The following is a 23,439-nucleotide window of genomic DNA, read 5'->3' as shown; positions in this document are numbered from 1 at the left end:
ACCACCTCCCTGCTTCTCCTCAGGCACCCAACCATGCCATGTCATTGTTAACAGTCCAGTGAAGAGGACACGGCCCTTCACTGGGTTGCTAATTGTGAACACTGCCACTTATGTTATCTGGGGCAGCTGGCCAAGCAGGAAGTAACCAGGTCTCTGCCAAAACAGTCTCAGTCGAGTCCTTCACTAAATACTCAACTGTTTCCTGTGCTGTGAAAAGGTTATCATAGGACCAGAGCAACCTCCCAATGTCTTCCCACGTTATTCCAGAGCTTTATACAAGAACGCACTGCTTTGAATGCGAATGAAAACGACTTGATTGGTCATGAGAGATCACGGCTACTGATAACATTTCCAACCCAGGTTGCTAAAAATTGCCATATCGCCATAATACAGCTGCCCTGCTCCATTTCCTCACAAAAACACAGTGCCTTATGTTTAGTCCCCTCCTCTGCTGCTTTATGTTCTTCGCAGTGCTGCGAAGAAAATTACTTTTGGCAGGAAACAGATTTTGAATGCAATGTTTTGCTGCAGCTTGTGAACTCAGCACCTCTACAGGCACAAACCATGTCAATGTCAAGTTTTTCGACTACACACAGTATCATTGCATGGGTTTCTCTCCGACCGGCTCCACAGTAAGTGAACGGCAACGAAATGATAAACAACTGCTGTTTCACTGAAAGCAGCGATGTCGCTTGACATCAAATGCCCATGCAGCCAAAAAAAAGGAGAGTATACCTTCTTGTTAAAAAACAGAATGTATTCGGTGCAACTTAAATGTTTCTGTGCTCAATACGTATTGTACGTAATGTTAGAATCACCTTCATATTCTGATCCCCAAAACTTGTTTCTGTGAGTTTTGCCCACACGAGCATTCAAAGTCAGATCCCAAAATGAATCAACTTCTTTCCTGTGTCTGTCTTGTGGGTATGTGTGGGTGTGTGCGTGGGTGTTTGTGTGTGTAGTTTGTCCCTGCAGTGAGCAGCTCATCGCCGTCCCCTGTGGAGGTATCCACAGGCGACAATCGTCGTAATCAGACCCGGACAGCATAAAGACGTGGACCTCGCCAGGACACGCCGCCAGATTATTTTACCAGTTTTACAAAAGTGTTGATCGGCGACCACTAAACTTCATGTAACCTTTTCTCTGGAAACAGCCGCCAGTTGCAACCAAAATTGACGAAAAATTTAACAGTAATTTGATTGTTGCTATAACAACACTAATAAAAATAATTATAAGGATACTAATTGTGTTATCGTTATTGGTTGCTCATCCCATTAACTCACCCCTGCTCCTCCATCATCTCCTGGAGCTCCATACATTTGAGCTCCACCCTCCTCTTCCTCTCGTGGTCCAGAATCTCTCTGTGCGGCTTCTTCACCAGGACAGGCTCTGCTTTGGACTCGTCCTCCTCCTCCTCTTCCATACCTAGCTGTGTCGCCTCATTTGAAGCTTGCGAGACTGCAGTCAGTGCAGCAACTCCTGATCCTGCAGCCGCTCCTGCTCCCGCCCCGGGGACCACTGGCTGGGCCACCCCATTCGCACCATCCTTGGGGGATGGCACCCTCGCTGCATCGTACATGATGATGGACTCTGCGGAGACACAGACACAAAAAGGATTATCTGAGGGACGAGGAGACAGGAATTGTCAGCGGTATTCCAGTGGAATTTTATTGTAGTCGCATTTCATGTGAACATTGAACATCCCATTTCTTCAAGAACCCCCATTTGGGGGGGATTTAGATAGTCAGCATTTATTACCGTTCATGGTGGTGAGAGTGAATAATTTTTATATACATGGTGAACGTTTAATAAAATAAAACGTGAAAATAGAATGTTCTTGATTGAAACTCTCTGATTTCCTGAACCCAGCTGCTGAAGCTGTAAACCAAGGTCCTATACCACACATGAACATGGACATGAGAGGAGGAAGGGAGGGAAAGACACAAGGCAGGTTGAGGAGGGTCTATGATATCACCTGACTGTATCGACTGTGTGACTGCGCTCTATTCTCGACTTCGCCAACCTCTCTGGTTCTGGCTGGTTTACTCGTGAAATGATGAGGTGGTCATTTCTTGTGTGGGGGACAAAAAAAAAGTGTCTGTTACAAGTGCTGCATACACTGGGCTCCGATTAAGATTGATTGTCCTGTTAAGGCCAATGTAGATCATGAGGGAAGAGTGGGGAGACCTTCACATGCCCATGAGCCTCGGTCGCCCCAGCGCTGCAGCTCCTCTCCCTCTGCAGCTAATGGCTTCATTTTTCAGCGAGCAGCCTAAGAAGCCCAGCTGAGGCACTTCATCACTGTCACACATGCAAGACAGAATGATAGTTTGAGGCTGGATGGACAAAACTCCACAGCTACATTTACATCTTCGGCAGACATATCTGAGTGTGTGGGCAGCTCGAGCTGACTGTCTCAATTTCAGCTGGTTCTGACTCTCTTTGACTAGTTATTGGGGATGTGCTTGTTTTCTGAAGTGCTGCGAGCTGGTAAACGAGCCGTGGATCTGCGCGCAGCGACACGGCTCTCGGCTGACGGAACAGGTGGCGGGACAGCAGGAGGCATTATCGCTAAATCTATTATACAGAAAATCAGCACTTGATATTCCATGACAGCGATCTCTCATCTGCACACACGCCCGGCCTGAGATGTGGGGAGAAAAGCACTCATCTATCAAAAGGGACTTTCAGCAACATGAAGGAACTCTATACACGCTTTGAAGAAAGTCCACATGTTTGCAGAACACGGTGGCAGTGACAGTCTTCAACTCAGCAAAAAAGACAAAGCTGATTGACAGGAAAGTATGGTACACAAAGCATCCACAAAAAAGAAATGAGAAGAAACACAAAACAAAGTCCAATCAAACAAAACGATCAACCAGGACTTCAAGTATATTCATCTGTGCGATCGCAGGGAGTCATTTCTATGCTGCTTCACCACTGGTACGTCGTTCCTGAATACGGCGAAACAACACCATTTGCAATCAGAGACAAAGCTTTGCCAAAAATAAATAAATTGTTCGCAAGGAATTCAACATCACTGTTTTCTTTAAGGGGGATGGGGATTGAAACGTGTTTTTGTTTTTTTGTCATATTGAACAATAGATAGTACAACTGAAGTGATGGAAGGCAAATAATAGAAGCTTGTTTAGTCCAAAAATCCCAACCCATGTTGTTGTTTTTTTGGATTGGGGACAGCATGCCAAGTATTTCTTTTCGCTTGATACAATCTTGTAACCATTTCATTCTAATTGTACCATTCATGATATACTTTATTTTCTTATGGGTTGTCATTAACTATGAGAGCTGGTCTGCTCCGGTCTGAGGGACGGCCGTGGTTATTCTCGTTTGTCCTGCGAATCGTGTCTCGGCCACTTGGTTGCTCCAGGCAACAAACCCCATGATCTTCACCGTATGCAACCGGCCGTACATGAGAAGCAGTCTGAGACTGAGCCGTAACAATTATAGATGAAATGAGGAAATCATGTGAAAAAAATCTGCAAGAAAGGGACCCTTCCATCGCAAATGAGATTCTCCACGATGCCAGATGTGGCGAGTCAGACGCTGCGGGCCACACGGCTGGTCCACGTTAAACGACTGCTGTAAATACCCAGCCATCTCATTACACTAATTCATCATTCCACAGTCATTCCTTTTGTTCCCCCAAGAGAGGGGTGGGGCGCACAAAATCTGTTCTCTTTCAAATTAAGACAACTAAATCATTTAATTGTGTAATGGGAGAGAAAAAAAATCGGAGCATGAAGGGAGACTTGACAGAGCGCTGATAAGGAAGCTGAGCACACAGTTAATTGAGTGAGAGTCCTCCACAAGGACTGAAGGTTATCTACTATAATAATGGTGGCACCAACCTCATCCGCTATCATCGCGGGGGTGTGGGAGACTGTCACATCCCGACAAACACCGTTTGTAAGTGTCACCGTCGGTTATTTCAAATCAGAAACAGATAATGTGATAATGAATATTCAATAGTCCCATTTTGGAGCAATGACACTGATTGCTATTAGAAGGGAGGAGAGCTGCTAGCTCACGGCCGCTCTCCGCTGACTGAAAGAAGATTGTCTGTCCCTAACCTTTGCCCGTGGGTTTCCTGTGCTGTCGGCTTGATTGGATGCTGCTGCTGCTGCAGAATTGTCTGCTGTGTTGGCTCCGCAGCCCATCTTCTGCTGACATCACACCCTATACAGAGATATATATATAAAAATATATATTTACAGGCCCGTCGTGTGAAATGACAATCAGAGTGGATGTGGAAAGTGCCCGTACGCACCAAAATGTTGAGGGGTGCCTGTGATTTCCACATCAGCATCATGATCTCTCTCTTACACTGTCGCTGGTATAATAATCTCAATTAATGTCATTAGCAATCCAATGTTGCATTCGGCTAATTGGACATTACAGAGGGGCTTTTGTCTGGACTTCAACCACAGTGTCATTACATTGATTTCTTAACTTTTAACTTACACAATTCTTTGCAAGTTGGCATTAACACGTGTATATTAATCAACAGTCATCGTCGAATATATTGACAAGGGAAGAGTGAAGCAACGTTGCAATCAATTTTCCACCGCCGTGTGGGGTTTCTGTACACATGGATGTGCTCCATCAAAGATGGTGGAACATATTCATCTCAATTTTGACACAGTATGTTTTCTGAATCTGATCACGTAAACAAAGAGGCTAGTGAATGTAAACAGCAGGGTCCTCTCAACACACAACGCACGCGTGTATGACCATCTGTACATTTTAAATGCTGCAGACGCAGCACTGTATGTACGTTAGGAGAAATGCAGAAGGCAATCTAATCATTATCAGCATGTGAATTTTTCATTCTAATGGAGGCACTCTTGGCAGCCGGTCATCAATGAATATTGAATACTGTAGGTAGTGGCAGACTGCAATCTGCACTTGTATCTATACCGCTGACACAACATCGATATGGAAGGTCAAAATGTCTGCCACACTCCAGCTTCATGGCAGGAATTAATCTAGACCCATCTTATTGTCTAATTTGAATCTGTTGGTTAATGGAACCTACTGCAATTAGAGTGGAGAAATACAAATACAACAGCGTGCCTGCATTTTTTAGAACTTGTTTGGTTCCATTTCAGCTGCTACAATAACAAAAAGAAGAGAGGTGGGACTGGTCCCCTTGGAGCCATGTTCCTCACTAAAAGCCAGCTCCCTCTTCCTTTTCTAACCCCTTGGCCCTCTCTCATAGTGTGGCAGGTCACTTTGTGTTGTGCACAAAGGCTCCAGTGATTGGATCTCACTCAGTGGTGGCTGCACCTCCTCTGTGATTGAGGGGTGGCAATAACAGGGGGCCTGACCTTGACTGAGATCAGCAAGCTGAAATAAACATCCTTTTTTTTTTTCCCCCACTGTGAAAAGAGAACTTATCTGAGGCGTTCTGGATATACTCTGTGTCCACATGCCTTAGTCAGACCTGACTGTACTCCTCTCTCCTCTGTCTCCTATACTCTTTCCTCCCATCACACCTTTCTGCCAAAATAATCTGGCCCTTGGCTAGAAGCTCTTGTTTTGTTTTTTAGCACTTTGGCACCGGGAGGATGTGTTCCGCTCTCCCAAGGTCAGCGCTCTTCATTCCAGGCACGTTGGATTGCTGTTGGGTGCCGGGAAACAAGCAGACTCAACTCTCCTTTTTCCTTTTTTTGTTTAATGGTAGTTGGAAGGAAGGTGCATACAAAATGAGCGAATGGTAACAGACACAAAGGAAGTAATAGTCACAGAGGCCCCGTTTGATTTTTAGATGGGGTATCAAATGTTTTGATGAATGTAATTTCTTAGTCACTGCTATCTATCAAAGCTCTGTGGGGGGTTTTATTCACATGCAAATTAACAAGTCACACTGAGACCAGAGTTAATATTACAATAGAGACAGACTTCTCTTGACACTGCACATTTTCAACAAACAGCAGCTCTGATTTGTAAAGTCGTGCCCAGGCACAGGCCACCCATTCCTCTGACTTTATCATAGACACACAAGGAGTTTTCTGCAAAGCACTTCACTTACTTTCCTGATGGTGCTTTGGGAGAGTGAAATTAGAGTGTGACTTCAAACTGTGCTTGAGAGAGACTTCTACTCTAAGAGCGAGGGGCTACAGGGAGGAGGGAAGGACTGCAGGAGCCTCGCTGATGCTTCTGCGCTAAAGAATTCCAGCAAAGCGTTTAGAACCTGGAAACACAGACTACACTTTCATGTGTAGTGCCGAGAGCCACATCTTTGCATCTTTTAGTGCTAAGCAGCGAACACAGAGAGGGTGATAACGTCTCACATCAACACACCGAACTAATGAGTCTATGAGAGAGATGGAGATCAAGTCAAAGAGGGCGGCAGAACATTTTTTTGTCATTAGGTGAAAAAACATCCGAGGGAATCTCAGAGACAGAGTGTGACGGAAATAAACCACCCCTGTCCCACTTTCACTGCAGAAAGCATTCTATGCATCACCTCGGAGGATGACTGTCTGAGGGTGACGCTGTCTGACATCTGGGCCCGTCCTGGCACGCAGTTCAGCTGCGGGCTGACAAACCGGAGAAACACACGCTCGACCTCGGAACAGGGCTTTGAATAGTTTGACCTGCTTTGTTCCTCAGGGATCAAACGTTGCCTTTAAAAAAAAAAAAGATTCTCTCCTTTAGCAGGTTTGTGTCTCTGCTCCAGCTGCTGCTGCCGCCGCTGCTGCTGCTTGTGGCACAACTACACTCACAGTGCTGAAACTCATAAACTCCTCAGCGCTGCCATGTGCTGTGTCTCGGGGGAGAACTGATTAGCACACTGATGTGATTAGAAGGGTCACTGGCAGGGGAGAGCTGGGCTCAGGTCTGTGTGCCTGAGTCACCCCCGTCTGTCAGTATACACTGCGCACTACAGCACATCTCCACTGCAAACATTAGGATTATGAGGAAAGGGCACATAAAGATGAAACGAGTGATGCAGGATTATTGATTTCATATTATCTATAACCGTCTCTCTGATCAATGAAAAAAGCTGAAACAACAAATTTGCACATAAAGAATTCCCCTTTGTGGGAAATAACAGGTTTAACTTTCAAATTGACTGTGGCCCATTTCCTGATCCTTTTTTTTTCCCCCCTTTCCTTTTTTTGAAATAGATTATGTTGTTGGGCATTTTTTGCCTTTCTAAGATAAGACAATGTATGGACAGGAAACAAGGTACAAGAAGAAACAGAAGCTGTGGGCCAACTGCACAAATCAGTTATTGAATACAATATTTGTTACTTTAATTTTTTGGGGGTTTTAAACCATAGCACTCATCAAACATAGCTTAACAAAAAACATCCGTGTCCCTGATAATAAAAACTTTAAATGTAAAACATGTTTTCTTTGGTTCCTCCTGCAGCTTCTGGAGCATGTTAACCTAGATTAGTGGGAGTCGCTCACTAATCTACGATCATTTCAAAGAAAGTCCTCAGATATGATGCTTTTAGGAGGCTATATAGGTTTTTAAATTGATACATAGCCAATATTACATTAACATCTTTTTACTTTTCACTCTAGCAGAAACATTGTCATCAAACTTCATCCCTTTACCCGCCAAAAGCTCTGCTTCCCTGCGGCTCCGAGGGCACATTCTGACCTCTTGTCTCAGAAGCGCATCCACATTCAGCAGCAGAGAAAATGTACATATAGCACCTTTAGACTTTGACAGGTTCTTAAGTTCATTTAAACTCTGGATCATCTTAACCTCAAAATGCTTTTTGAAAAATGAAGCCCTAGTCCTGGGCTTTAGTCAGCAGTTAATGTGAAAAGTATTAAGCTTCCTTGAGTCCTCTCAAATAACCAGAAGACACATGTCTCCAGCAGAATGTATGTTCCCAACGGATAGCAAAATGTGATTCTGGCTTACGGAGCAAACAGAATGCAAAACACCTGCCTACCTAACTGTGTTTGCTCTACGTAAGCCATGCTGCACATGACGTCTCTATAGCAATTAAAACCCGAGTCTCCTGTGCCGCCTCAAATCTGCCACACAACCACTTTAATTAGCTAATATAACCCTGCTGACCCCGAAGAGCAATTTACATTAGTGAGCGGATCTCATTAAAAGTCCAGTTCGACTTTTCCACCCAGAGCCACACGAAGGGGCTGAAGACGAAACGTACATAAGTTACAAAATTTAAGAGAGGTCATGGCAGTATAGTCCATAAGGAGCGTAGTGATGGTTTCAGCTGTTCGTCACGTGTCGTTCAGTGGATACAGCTTCGGTTGTGTTTCAGGTTTCATCTCCGGCCTTAGTTCGGCTACTTAAAGCCTCTATGTTCTTTTAACCAGCGAAGCAGGTTTTCCTGATACTGCCACAGTGTGCCGCCGAGAGTGAACTGAAAACATTTTATTGTAAACCCAGTTTGAGTCTTATTGCTTTTTGTGAACGAGAAAGGAAAAGGAACCGAGGGGAATAAATTGCCCCCCTTTTCTTTTCGAAGTACAACTCGAGGAGGGTAAAATGATGTCAGAAAAACTCCGATAAAACTTCTCCATGTGACTCATCTCGGAGGGGACCGCGGAAATACACTGTTAAAATCCCTTTCTTTACCAAGGAGATAAGAGCAGTTTCTCTGAACTGCTTTTCTTTCTGTCAGTGGGTCATCTGGAGATTAGCCTGCCTCGTGCCCTCTGCTCGGACCAGCCGTCCATTATAGAATCTATCAAATGTCCAGCAGACACGCTCAGTCTAAATTAGCTCATCACCATACCGACGAGTGCTCCTGTCAGTGGCTGACGTGCTCTCACAAATCTAGTCGATCTTCCGAAACCATGATTATGAATTTAAAGTGTTTGCCTCTTCCTGAACTAAAATTATTCCTCCAGCAAGCCGATTTCACAACTTCTCGAAACCCATTAGCTACAATTATTCATCCTTAAATATTTCCATGGATTATTGCCATTGCTGTGCGATAATGATCAAAATTAGCCAAAACTTCCGACTTGACAGAACTGTAAATTTTCATTCTCAAGGTTTCTGCAAAAGAGGCGAGCGCCGGAGCACTTCATTTCACAGTCAGCTCCAAAGGAGAAAAAAAACCCCAAATCTAATTTTAAAAAGTCAGTTTAACCGGAGTGCACTAGGTATAAGAATCTAAAACGTAGTAGAGGTTTCTCCTCTACGGGTCACCGGAGAGTCATCAGGGATACAGTATTAGCAGTAAATTTTGTAAGTTTAGTTTTGAAACTTCAAAACAGGAGGCAGAGTTACTTTGAGGCAATACGAGACATTTGAGGCGCTATAAAATAACTTCAGAACCAGTCTGAGAACCATCAGGTATTTCCCTCAGTATCAAAGTCTGAAGATCCATTGATATTAACTCTTTCGTGATGTACTGTTAACATTTCTTTCTAAAGCTCAGATTGTCCATAGAGTGATGACATTGTCCTCTATCTATGTGCATACAGCGATTTAACATGTGTTGGCCATAACAATTTAAAAACATCCAGGGGGTTTACAGGGATGTTACCCTCTCTGGGTGCAGTTGTTTTGACCAGAAGACACTGGTATTGACATGGATGAAATCTTCCTCTTATGCAGCTGCAGAGCCTTGTCAAAGAGAGCGTTGGCTGAACAGAGTCGGCGCCTGCAGCGGTCTGAAGCCAATCTCCAGACTGCTGCAGCACAGAAATGAGCCTGTCCCTCTTTTCCACCTGCCGCCGCCGCTCTTTAATTGACACAGCACTCTGGAGCGCAGAGCGATCAGCTTCCTGATACAAAGTGATGCCCGTCAGTTAGAACTCTGACACACACACTGCGCAAAAGCGCCCTTCGCTTCTGCGGGCGCAGCACCCAGCTTTCATCCCACATAACAACCGCCTTCTCCGCGCGATAGCAGAACAACAACAACAACAACAACAACAATAACAATAACAATAACAACAACAACAACAACAACAACAACAACAACAACAAAATCTCTCAAACTTTCAGACAATGCCCATTTTCATTTCCCACCGGAGTGCAAACTTGCCAGGAGTTTACAGAGGTATTGTTTTGCTCGGTGAAACCAAAGGGCTGATTGTTTGCTGCCTACACCTTCCCAGGATCGTAATCACCAGCAGCCAGCAGCCCTCAGCTGCCATCACACAGCTTTATGCATAACACAAATCACGCGGGCTGATGAGTCACGGGCTCAAACCACTGCCTAATTACACTGGGGAGTCGGGCTCTCTGTCACTTAGCTCCGGGCCAATGGACCAGATGATTTTGTTATTAGTTCCCTGCCAGCTAACGTCCAATTTTTTTTTTTTTGTATAGTTCGCATGTTCAACCCAACTATTTGGAACCGATCACTAAAAACTCTCGTTTATCTGTGCAAGGTAGCAGTTGGAGCTCAAGCGGTCGGCACGATCACCGTCTGGCCTGATCAAATTTTGAATTTAGTCATTATTTAGGTTAAGATGTTTCCCTCTCTGTTCTCTACAATGTCATGAACATGGGCATGAATAGTTGAACTACTCAACCTAGCTGTAGTTAATCCATTGAAGAATGATTTGTGAGGATCCCTGCACACTCACACTGACGAGGACCGAGACGAGGACGTAGGAGGCCGGCTGCCAAGAGCAACCTCGATGTGTTTCTTTTATTGGTTCTGCTTCTATGCTGCTTCAAAGAGAACTTCTACATCCAGAACTATAACAGCGGGAATGTAAACGGACACTCAAAGCTGGTCTGTTGACTCTCGGAGCCGCTCTCCGTCGTGTCGTCTCTAATCAGAGAGAACACTTTTTTACGCTGCAGTTTCTGACACCGAGTACAAAATGTACGGAGTGTCGTTTGGGAAGTGGCAGACCATGTGAACCGATCCATTACAAACAGTTAGTGAATATGAGCCGCGATTATCCTTAATTGACTCGTGTGGTGAAATGTTCAGGCGGCAGCCAGTCAACTTTATCTTCCTGTACTACAACGTCGGTGCTTTTGTTCCCCTTCATTCTTTATGACTGACACATCTTTCATTTTTAACTGGCTGGCCGAGTACACGAGTAACAGCATTCACTGCAATTTACTCTAATTAAATATCCATATATCCGTCTTAAACAACGACGAGAAAGCAGCCTTCAACAACGCTAATGGGTGTTATGGCACTGTGTAGCTGCCCCCGTGACAAAATGGTAATTTTAGCATTATAACCAGTAATAAAACACTGAATTCATCCATTGTCACATGAAACTGTAACTCTCATTACATATAATTCTATTTTAGAACATCACAAAACTTTCAGAAAAACTCACTAAAAGATGCTTTTAGCTAAATGCTAATGCCAGCATGCTAACACAATAACAACTACGATGGTAAGGTAAAAAAGGTACAATGCTGACAACTTAGCTCGTTAGCATGCTGTTTGCTATTCAGCGAAATGACATAATCTCCTCCGCAGAGGTTATGTGATTGTTCAAATTTTCTGTATGTTTGTTTGTCTGTTGAGTTATGGATGGATTTGCGTGAAAATTATATCAAAGATAGGCCTCGGGCATGATAACAGATGAGTACATTTAGGGGAGGATCCAGATCCCGATCCATGAATTTTCTGAAGGTAAAACAGCATATAGGTTGGGGGGGGGGGGGGGGGGGGGGGGGGGGGGTATCCCGACAATCCATCCAGTAGTTGTTGAGATGCAACGATGCATTTCAAGTCCTTATTAAATCTGGCACGTTGACTGAGATGGCGCATCCTTATTCTTAGCAACAGCCATATGTGCCATGTCCATATGTACTGCTGTTGTCTAATTAGACGGCTTCTTGGCACTTTCTCATGTTACTGAGCTGGATCAACATCCAGTATATATGGTTGGTGTTTTTTTTGTATCTTCAAGTGTATTGTTTGGTCTTCCATCGAAATTGACAGACATATTAGCAACACGTGTGAACAAGGAAAATGAAAGCCAAATATGGATAAGTATAGTACACAAATACATACAATGTAGGTTTGAACCCCGCCTGCAACAACTGGAATCATCTCAGCACCAGGTATTGGACTTTCGGTTTTAAAACAAGAACCAAACAGTGGCCTCCTTAATCAAGGTCCTTTGTCACTTTTTACACTACATCACCTGACTTCCTCCTTCATGATTACTACAATCAATAGACCAAACAATCAAATTAATGAGTCGTCTTTTACAGAAAGGCAATTTTAGGCAGACTTTTAGTTTTTGCAATGTTATGTCATAAGCAGGCCAAACTAACTATCTTACACCTGATACATCATCTTTTCCTCATGTGTCTTGCTCCATGCCTTGTCCCCGGTGCCTGCCTTAAACTTTAATAACCTCTGAAATATGATATATGTGAAAACCGCCTGACCAGCACAAAAAAACCCCATTCCAATTATCTGGGAATAGTGCATCAGAGATCAGCACAAATGTCACACAATTGTCAATGGAGCAAAAAACTAAACCTAGAATCGTGAGTAATTTGTTATTAACTATCAACCTGCAGTTCTGTTGTTAGATACTATTGTTTGTCCTCTTTGAAAGAGGGCAGGAAGCTGTACCACTTATGAGCACCTCCATTGAAGCATTCACCTGAAGATACTTTGTATTAAACTGTAGCACAGTCATGTCACAGAGCTTATAATGGACAACATGAACGGCACTCCACGTCTTAGAGAGGAAAACAGTCAGCGGAAGAAGAAAGAAAAATCGGTGTTGGACTTCACGTTAGACGAGGGCAACTACACACCATTTATCAACAGACAGCCTGCGAAGGTGCTGAGGAAGTGTTTTACAGCTCACCGCCATTGTCAGGGCTTTGATAGAGGAAAGTATACTGTGTATCTTCATTATTGTCAAGACAATCACAATCAGGAGCTTTAGAGGATTGAACACAACACTGACTTGGTGTAGCAGGGGGAGTGATTAAAGGCAAACACGATATTTACAGACAGTGTCTCCACCATTTATCATTGTACAATTATTATAAGTTGCTATAATAGCCATGATTATTCTTAGTGTGTACTGCTATTTAATCATCCACTCTGGATTTTTTTTCTAATGCTTAGAATTTCTGTCCTGGTTGCTATGGTAATCAAATAATACATTGTAGAATGCACAATGACAGCAGCTAGATAACTCGATAGAAAAAGGCGCTGAATAGCTTGTGAGAGAGAGATGGTATTAGATTTCTTCTTTTCAGCTTCATTAAAGTAATGATCTTTTCGATTCTATTTGACAAGGACAATTGTATTAATAGAGCACATTTCGCAGCATGAAAACTCAATGTGCTTTACATCGAAAGGCAAGATATAAAGATGGAAGCATGAATATGAGGAAAAATATGTATCATAGGCAACATAAATATAACAATATAGGCATGAGGAAACTGAATAAGTCAATTAATACAATCAAATAGAAAGGCCTGCCCAGTCACATATAGTAACTACTGTGCTGCCATACAAATAGACACAGAGAGAAGAACCAGAGAAACTGAGAGTTAGACCGACAGACGTGGATGTAATTCTGGGTACAACTAGATGAACTTCACTTCATGGCCTGAGAGGGCTTCCTTTACAACTTTTAGGTTTAAAGAAACATTTTTTTACTGACGCCAATTTCCAAATATATTCTTTTTTCCTTTTTATTTGTCCTGGTTTCCTTTTAATCAAAAGAGGCACCGCAGACTTCATGTTTACTGTAATCGATTACACAACTCCACCACTGTGTGAAAGTGGTTTGCTTAGATTTGACAGACAATAAAGCTGCAACAATTCAACTCATCATCTCTCATGCAGGAATGTCAGAAGTGTGATGGCTCCAATTTTTTGAGGATTTTTCTGCTTTTTCTTTCTCACATTTCAATCACAATCAGTCTTTTCACACAATACATCATACAACTAATCAAGAAAACAATGAGCTAAGATTAACCAATACTGAAAACAATGTTTGCAGCCCTACCCGCCAGCGACCATACATCACTGTCATCAGATTCTGTTTCACATGCTGCTGAATCCCGATTGGTGCAAGGAAATGATGTGACATCACCCAGAGACCCACCCCTTCAAACCAGTAAAAAAGAATACAGAAAAAGTATGAAAACTAGAAATCTCTAATGTGAAAAGCACAAATCTGCTCTAAATTTGATGGATTGTTTAGTCGCGATATAGGATCCCATCTCTCATAATAAGACAGTCGAGAAGCTACGTTTTCAGGACCTTTAAATAATCTCCAGTGACATTCTGTTTTGTCCTCTGTTGTACACGTAGTGTTTTGTCTGCTAGAAATGATGTTTCTTCACGACTTAACTGCAACTGCACACATGTTGGAAACATAACACCAACAAGTGGGAAGAATGTTGATACTGAACATGTCAGTGACATGTTCACGAACAACGCATATGTTTCCCACCAAAATATCAAACCTTGCTATGCAATATCCACTTGCAGTGGTCTGTGTCATACAGAAATATATCTTCACAGTTCCTTCACTAACCTTACTCTGCCTCTTAACATAAACAAGTCTGAGATGATTTAGTATAGAAGTGTAATTTGTAGGAGACATGGTTGGTTGTAGAATACAACGTAAGCTGTAAGTATTTGTGCAGGCCGTGACAAATTAATAGCAATTGCCCCAAACTATTTCCTTTTATATTATTCACCCTTTTCATCACATGACGAGTTCATTTCTTGAAATACAGAGGAGGCTGTTACTATGACATCTCAGGTGCGTTCCAATAGAAGGCTTTTCTGCCTCTGCGTGTCTCCAAGGAAACCCTGACATTCCATTCCAAATTAATTTGGACAGTAGCACTTTTATAAATCGAGCGCAAGGCGAAGGCTTCATTCCATCTTCAGAGGGAAGAAGATAAAAAGGTACAGGGCAGAATGTCAGTCCATTCAAGACTCCTCTGCAGTGTGTTACTCCTGAAATCACCAGGCAGATGTTTAAATGTAACAACAACTGCAATTTATTTGATTGTGGCTGTGTTGTGATGATGATGATGGTACAAATCGTTGTTTAGTACCAGTGGTTATGTTTTCAATTTTTCTTGCAGCACAGTTCTGTTTATGAATGAGAAGGGTTTGCCTGTGTGTGGGCCAAACTCTTGTAATGAAGACAGCGTTGTAATCTGTCCACTGAAATTCTAGAGAGATAACCGGCTCGACCTTGTTGTAGCATAAAGGTTTCCATTTCACAGCCAGCTCGTTGACGTAATCGTCTATAAGAATAAGCAGGGGTTTTTTTTATTTGCATGCATGCTCCAATTAGAGATGTCAGCTGGTGATATCTAAATACAGGCCCTCGCCGCTGGCAGGCGCCTCCACGCCGATAAAACACCGGAGATGTGAGGGAGGAATTTTTTTTCACGAGGGGAGGCAGTCGCACACTGCCCTTCTGCTCACAAACACACACACACACACACACACACACACACACAGAGGCAGAAAGACAGGATTATACATTCATGTGATACAAACAGGAAAATGCCCACCTTATCTCTAAAAAAAAGGTGACTGACTGTGGCTACAAACTCAAGGTCTGAACCGAACCGTGGATCTGCAGAATCGTTACACCTCCAGTGCACATACATCTCAGATACTCTCTGCTGCTGTTGTGTACAGAGATGGGGGGATGGCATGCAATCTCCATTGAGCGTCCGCCGGGACTGCACCGCAGATTGCTGACGGATCAGGAACACCATTTGATGCTGCACCGCAGCAGAGAGAGTGATTAAGGATGGCTTTTGTCATTTTCCCCGATATTTTTGGACATTAAGTTGTTTGTTTTTTTCCAACCCCACAATCCCTGACAGAGCCAGTTCCTGTCGCGATAAGGAACCGTTTTCTTTGTGGCGAGGAGAGGCACCGTGATTTACTAATGTTAAAGGACGGGTAGCTTCCTATGAATCAAGGTCAACCTGCACAAATAGCCCTGTTTTGACAGGATTTCTCAGTAATGGCTCCCACGGAAAAAAAGACCAAAAAAAGCATACACTACGGACCAAGCAACCACTGAGACCAGGGACACACGAGGACAAAATTCATCTGGCACAGATATTGACCAACTAAAAGAGGAAACCGAAGAAGGCTGAGAGACATTAAAGGAGAAATTAGATAGTAGGGCCTGTGAAAGAAAAATTGATTTATTGATTGATTGATGGGGAGGCTGAGCCCACTATCATCGCTGATCTTCTGTGACCTCGAGCCCATCTTTATGAAATAAAGAGGAGAGAAAAAAAAGATCAGAGAGAAAAAATGGCTTCCATTAGAGGATGAGAGAGGTGGGGACGAGGACACTGACGGATATGTGTCACTGACGCTGATGATGACCATCTGTCATCAGCCCTTCAGACATCTTCCTGCCCTGCAGGGCTCACGGACAGGCACACGCACGCACACGCACTTGCGCACGTGCGCACGTCAGTCAACCCCTGCAGCTGGAGAGAGAGAGAGAGAGAGGAGTTGTGCATTTTAGCAGCATCCCTCAAATTGTCAAGGTGAGATCGGTCACTCTTCCCTCCGCTGCCGTGCCGCCCGTAGCCCCCGTCTGCGCTTCTGTATCTCAATCTGCGGCTCTCCCATGCCAGCAAGCCATGCGTGAAGCGCCTGGACTGTGGCACAAAAAACAAACAGATAACATGAGACACAAACCCTGATGCCACAATGGACATCCCACCTCTTCTCTGCCTGCTAGGATTTCACATCTCCCGTGGCCATCTGTCAGAAAGAACTACGTGCTGGTGGGCAATGAAGCGGCAGATAATTCAAGCATTAATGTAGGCTCCACCACACTGCCCCTGGAGAGGATGCAGTACATGCATGCGCGTATGAATGCAGTTATGCCTTTGATATCTCATGAAGCTGTCATTTTTTTTTTTGGGGGGGGGGGGGGCCGAGGTAATGTTTGTGGGATAATCAGTGTTGAAATGTGTTTACATGCCGGGAGGAAGGAGCCGATATTGAGTAAAATCTTCAAAATGGCACTGGCTTTTAATCTGCAAGCCGGGAGCAGGATTAAGGCACCTTTCATATAGGGAGGCATCCTGCTATAATCCACAGCCTCTGCACAAACAACACTTTGTATATTCATTCACAGATCGGGAAGTGGAAGCGGTCGTGGATCCCTTCTGAAGCTGATCGGCACAGAGAAGTCATCGGTGATAGACCGTACCTGTTTCAGAATCACCACCTTTTACTACTACAAGAAGTCATTACAAAGTCATTTGTATAACATTAACGCTGCTCTTTTTTATAGATTTTTAATGGAGTGAGGTTAAAAGAAATTGGGCCGTCCCTGGAAAACCACGCTGCACTTTAATTGGTCAGTGAGTAACAAATAAAGCTTATTTCCAACACTTTCCCACCTCAGATTTGTTAGAGTGTTGACATCGCCAAGTTCAATCATCTAACAGACTGGATTGCTGATATCTATTGCCATGTTCATTTTATTCCTCCCATGGATCTGCGCTGAAGGCTGTGACAGGGGCTCACCTGGAACCTTTCACCTCAATAATGAAAGCAACAACTACACACGCCCACGTTTAGCACTTTGTACACTATCATGACGATGTAAATGTTATGCAGTAGTGAGTCATGTGAAAAAAATCAATGCAGGGCCTGAAGTCAATTTTTAGTTTTTGTTATTTGTGACGTTTTGCAGCTGTTTTGATGGGATGGTTTTTTTTCTAGGTCTGAGAAGATTTGAATGGTGGTGCACACACACACACACGCACACATACACACACATACACACACACACACACACACATACACACACAGCGACAGTGGTACTGTGTGGAGCATAGCCCAACAGAGAGGAGTCAGTGGACTATATGCAGTAAAACTATCCATCTCCTATGCACTGTCTGCTCACCTTTGCCATCCCTTGTTTTTCGTGCCTATACCTAGAGCCAGTCTGCTGCAGCCATGCAGCTCCCCGGGGCACTGAGGACAGCAGCATGATCCAGCTTGTCGGCTCAAGACACCGGCGTATATAGAGGAGCCAGCAGACTGAGAGTTGGCATGAGAGAGAGGGTTGTGGGGGGTAGGGGATTGCTGTGGCAGCACTCATAAAGGTCAGCCGAGCTGGCCGCTGCTCTTCCAGTGGGCTACCGCTTGGCGCCACAGAGGTTAGACACTCTCAGCTGCACCAGAGGGGATGAATACAAGAAATGTCACCAACACCACCGCAGCTCCAGACAAAAGTCGATACTGACAGCAGCAGCAGCTACACAGAGGGCTATAGACTCTTTGTGAGGAAGCCTTTTGAGAAAAGGTGGAGGGTGAGATGTCCTTCTATGGAGACAAGGTTAGAGGAATAAAACCCTTGTTTTCAGTCAGAACCGTGGACGCCTGTTTGGCTGTGCTGATGGTACAATAACCATGGACTGTATTTAAAAATGGATATAGTCCAGAAAGTGAAGCCAAGTGGAAGTGCGTAAAACCTGTATTCTCTAGTGTGGAGTGCAACTTCACTGGTTGCAAAAAAAAGTCTGTTTCTATAGAAGTCTATGAGAAAAAGACCCCACTTCTCACTTGATTTATAAAGTCAGTAAACCTTTTCCTGAGGAGTTTATGGTCTCAATCGCTACTTTCAAGTCATCTTCAATACATTTCTTGTAACATCTGCAACTGTAACATGGTCCCCATAACATCAGAGTGTCAAAGTGGGACAAAATGGCTAACCAGTTACAGTGTTTCGGCCTCTCAGTGTCACATCCCTTCCGCAGCTTCCCCATATGGGCAGCAGCTATGATGGGCTTATTAATCCCCTGAGAGGCAGGGGACAGGGGATGAGTGTGTCCAGGCTTCTCTGTAATATCCTCTGGCCAGGCACCGTGTCTATCTGCGCACCACCGCCCCCACTCCCTCCACAAGTGCCATCTGTTTCCTGACCAGCTCTCTGGCTTAAGTCCCTGCTGAGCTGCTCCTGCTCCTCTCACACACAGCCAGTCGTCATGGCGTCTGAAACACTGAAGAGAGCCTCCGAATGTACAAACTTTAGGTTGAACATTACATACATGATTTTTGCGATGAAGATGTAAAAGCATTAACTTGACGGCAGATACCTTGTTCAGTCAATCATACTAGAATGGGAAAACTTTGGGTTTCAGTTTATTCATTTTCATAAACAATGGAATCTTCCTAGAATAATTATTTATTTGTTTGTTAGATCATCGGTGTAGGATGTTTGATTCATTTTGACTAGAGCTGCAGTTAACAGTTAATCAATTAGTAATCGATTTGTAAATGAATCGCCAACTATTTTGATAATTGATTTATCTGTTCAAGTCGTTTTTATGAAAAATGCTTCTTAAATGTGAATATTTTCTGGTTTCTTTACTCCTCTATGACAGTGAACTAAATATCTTTAGTGTGGGGACAAAACAAAACATCATGTCGCAGTTTGAGAAACACAATCGACATTTTTCACCATTTAAAGACATTTTATGGACCAAAAGACGAGAAAAGGATTAGGATTATGAATATAATATAATATAATATAATATAATATGATATAATATAATGTTAGTTGCATCCCTAATTTTGACAATTGTCTGGATTTTCGGATTGAAAATAAAAAAAATAAAAAATAGACAACAAAGGAAAGAATCATACAGATTTTATCACTGTTCCGTTGTGGTGTTACTGTGACTGTACAGTACACACAGCAGCTATTTTTTCTCCAAATAGAGAAGGAAGAAAGTGTACACTGTATAGCAAGACTGTTTTTTCAAAATCCAAACCCTCGTCTCTCTCTTCCCCGTGTCTCCACGGGGCTCTATTTCGACTCTGGTCATTTAAGCCCCCTGACTTTGGAGCATGCATGCTCAGATCCTCTCATCTCAACTCGGGGGCCGTTCCCTCAGCACTCCTCTGTCGTGAAAGTACATGTTTCAATAAATGATTTGTATACACTCGACTCCATCTCACAAAAGCTGAGAAAGAGCTGACAGTTAAACAGCTGCAAAGGGATTCAAAGTTGTTTCGAGGACTCCGTGTAAGAATTGAGACGTATGTTCATAGATTGACATAGAAAAAGAAGTGACTTGTTCAGCAAATGTTTGAAATGCTTTTTTTTTATTTCACTATCTGTGGGAGTTTGATCAGAAGGTTTATACCACTCTGTGATGTATTTATATAGTAAATATAAGGCTGTAGTCTACAGTCAGTGGTCTACAGATAGCCTGGCTCTGTCGAACGGTAGTAAAATACATCAACCAGCACCTTTAACGCTAACTTAGCCTTCTTATGTTAATTAACATGATATAGTGTAATCTGTACTCAAAGTGTAAAACGTTAATTTGCTGTTTTTTACGGGGACTGTATGCCAGAAGACGTCTTGTCCGCGAGCAGTAAATTCTTGGGAGTCTGCCCTTGTTTCCTGGCAACCAAAATAACCCTCCTGTAAACCTGGAAATGTTTCATATATCATATTTACACACTTACACCTACACAAGACAACATGTCAATTAGTGAGCTATAGAGGTGTTAATGCCTGACTAGCTGTCTACCTGTTTCCAGTCTTCTTCGACGCTCAGCTAACCTCCTACAGCTTCATGTTTACTGTACAGATATGAGAGTGGTATTGATCTTATCCTCCAGCTCTCTGCTAAAAAAGCCAATAAGCGTATTCAAGTCACTGACAGCTGTGTGTAGCCACAGCCTACGGTGATGCAGGACGACCTGCAGCGTGGATAGAAACCCCGGGTCAGATTTCTAACACTTACCCTGCAGATAACTTGATCACAAATCCATCTCTTAACTAACTCACTCACTCTAACGCCGTCCATCTCTCACGTTTCCCACTTTCTGTCCGTGATCATATTTGTTGCCACTGAATAAATGTCCAACATCCTCACAAACCCACACTCTTTTAACAAGTGCACGGCAGCCAGAGCCAGAGGGCTATGGTCCAACGGCCTGCATTGTACACACCCTGAACTGTATATTCATCAACGGGCTTGCGAGTTGCTTTCTGTCCGTCTCTAGTGAGGTGTGTGACCTTGCACTCGTTGTCATTCATAATATGAGCTTTAAAAGAGCCTGTAGGGTTCATGGTCCACAACTCTTAGCTGCTTGTTGCCCCCAATGAGGTAGATTCTCCTGTTTCTCCCTAATGGAAAAGGCACTGGGCATGAAATTTCCCCCGACAGCCGAGTCTGTAGAATCGGGCAAAAGATCTGCTCCACACTTTGGGGGTAAATCAATGGGGATAGTGGACTGAGGACAGAATACAGATGAGAGCAAAGATGTATGGAGGAAGAACTCTACACATCATCATACAAAGCCAAACTCCCGTCTCTGACAAGGTCCTGGAAATTCTAAAGATTCAAATTTGTACGCTTCACGGTTACTTTTTGGGGCCTCTCACATGTCTGTGTTGAAGTTCTAGCCCTGAAAATAGACATTTCCTATTTTGGAAAGGTAAAAAAAATATCAGGCAGTTTGGTGCCGGCATTCATTTTCTACGCCCCAGCGTAGCAGCCACGGGCCACTTGCTCTCACTAAGCAAGAAAAGGTCAGACACTTTTCTCTGTAGGAGAGGACGGGGGTCACTTAAAAACAGAGCAGACTAAAAAAAAATTCCATGCACGGTAGAATATTATGCGACGCATACAGAGGCTGATTGCATTTGCTGCGGGAATTTATTCTTTTGAAAAGCACGTTGAGAAAGTTTAAGTGCCGTCCAGCTGGTCGAGCTGATTGCATGTTGGAAGAGAAGTTCAGCTGACACTGGTTTACACCGAACCCTCTCTGCCAGCTGGATAGCTCTGGACACGGAAACCAACAGAGATCAATCTAACTAGCGCAGAAATTATTAATAGATTGAAAAAAAATTGCCTGTGCCAGAGATCCATTCATATTTCTTTTTGATCTTCCTCGTGGATCCTTCAACTCTGTGTCTTCTGAGTTCTGGGATGAGATATTCTCCCTGCTGCAAAACAATTATCAGCCAATAACAGCGCCACAGAGTATCAAAGGGCTTTCAGGTCTACGATGCTGATGTAAGAAACTGTAAAGCCTGAAACTACCTATTGCAAAGAAAGCCAGTGTTCACAGTAACAGCCGTTGTAAATGTGAGTCAACAAAAGCCTTTTATATGGCTATTTGGAGCCCCAGAGATAGGAAGGCGTGCTTCTCAGTTTCCCTCTTTTATCAGATTGGTTAACATAAGTGGGTCCCTACTGTAAATACTGCCGCTATATTGCCGGCAACAAATGCTCAGACTAAATCACAATCGTCTCACTTTATCTCCATAGTCCCAGTCCGCTATCGCAGCCCCCGCGCAAAACTGAACCAAGGTCGACGCGACTGCCTCGGAGGGAGAGCGGCACCTACGCATCCGGCCGCCTCGTACCTCTGCGTCTCTGCCTCCGAACACGTGCCTATTTTTTAAATCTTTCCAGCGAAGGTCCACAGGGAGCAATGAAGCCAAACATTCCCCCCAAAACAGAATTGGCAGCCGGGGTCTATAAATGTTCCCCAGCTCTCTGTTGCGTGAATCGCTGCAGCCTGCTGCTGGTGTTTGGCCTTGCTGAAGACTCCCAGAACAGCTCAGTTTCACTGTGTGTGTGTGTGTGTGTGTGTGTGTGTGTTTCACTGTTGTCTTCTTTATTTGAACTGCAGTCTCTAGCTGGCCAGCTCATTATGACTGCTCTATTATTTTCTCCATTGTTCTGGCTTGAGCCTAATGTTAGTATTCGTGTAGTTAAAGTGTGTTCTACTTTTTTTTACAATACAAAGGGGATTTCTGCCACAACTGGAAACTGATTCCATCTACTTTAATCAGCCTTATTATCATAAGGGTCCTGGAAACTGCATAATTATACCTATGATTGAAGTTCAAATTCTACTAATTGCCGACGCTTGGTTTGGATACTGGCGCGGAACAGAAATGTCATTATAAAAGAGCTACAATGTGCTCGCGTCTGCGAAAGGAAGAGAAAAGGCGTGTGTTCACAATCCTGCTACAGACATGGTGTTACACAACTACTGTAGGTGAGACAGAATAATTAATACTACGGATGAACACAACCTCTATTCTAAATACACACAACTCCCTTTATAGTAATTTTAAATGTAATTAAAGAATTAACACCAGCCATCGTCCATTTAAAGAGCTGCAGTACAATACTACTGTACCAACTACGAAAAATATACTAAAAGTCTATGGAACATTGTAGGAATACTGATGAGTCGACTGGTAAACTGAAACTGAATACTAAAATGATGAAAACAACAAAATACTTTTTTAGGCAAAGCCACCACAGCTCCCTTGACTATGACTAAATAATTTGGTTTGGTAATATTGGAAAAGAAAAATGTATTCCTTTTCTAAAAGCAATTGTTTTATTTTATGGTGTGCTATATGCATAATGACTTTGGAGTGGGTTTTTTAGCCGACAAAAATGAGGCATGCAATAGTTGTTTTAAAGGATGGAAAAACATGAAT

At 43.3% G+C, this 23,439-nt stretch overlaps 1 protein-coding gene across 4 annotated transcripts in view; it reads right to left on the bottom strand.

The window, feature by feature from the left end:
• srrm3 (serine/arginine repetitive matrix 3) overlaps positions 1-23,439 on the bottom strand; it is a 66,613-nt gene that overhangs the window by 30,462 nt on the left and 12,712 nt on the right. For 3 of the 4 annotated variants that reach the window (XM_035626381.2, XM_035626382.2, XM_035626384.2), the window contains exons 2-3: positions 4,092-4,197; positions 1,284-1,590 (exon numbers count right to left, since the gene is read on the bottom strand). In XM_035626381.2, the coding sequence (XP_035482274.2) occupies positions 1,284-1,590; positions 4,092-4,191 (407 nt within the window). In that variant the 5' untranslated portion in view covers positions 4,192-4,197. The remainder of the gene's footprint in view (positions 1-1,283; positions 1,591-4,091; positions 4,198-23,439) is intronic. The other variant, XM_035626383.2, reaches the window with a different exon arrangement.

This window comes from Scophthalmus maximus, chromosome 2 (assembly GCF_022379125.1).
Source record: "Scophthalmus maximus strain ysfricsl-2021 chromosome 2, ASM2237912v1, whole genome shotgun sequence".
Lineage (NCBI taxonomy): Eukaryota > Metazoa > Chordata > Actinopteri > Pleuronectiformes > Scophthalmidae > Scophthalmus > Scophthalmus maximus.
Note: the sequence above shows the minus strand (reverse complement) of the source record. Positions and strands in the feature narration are given on the sequence as shown.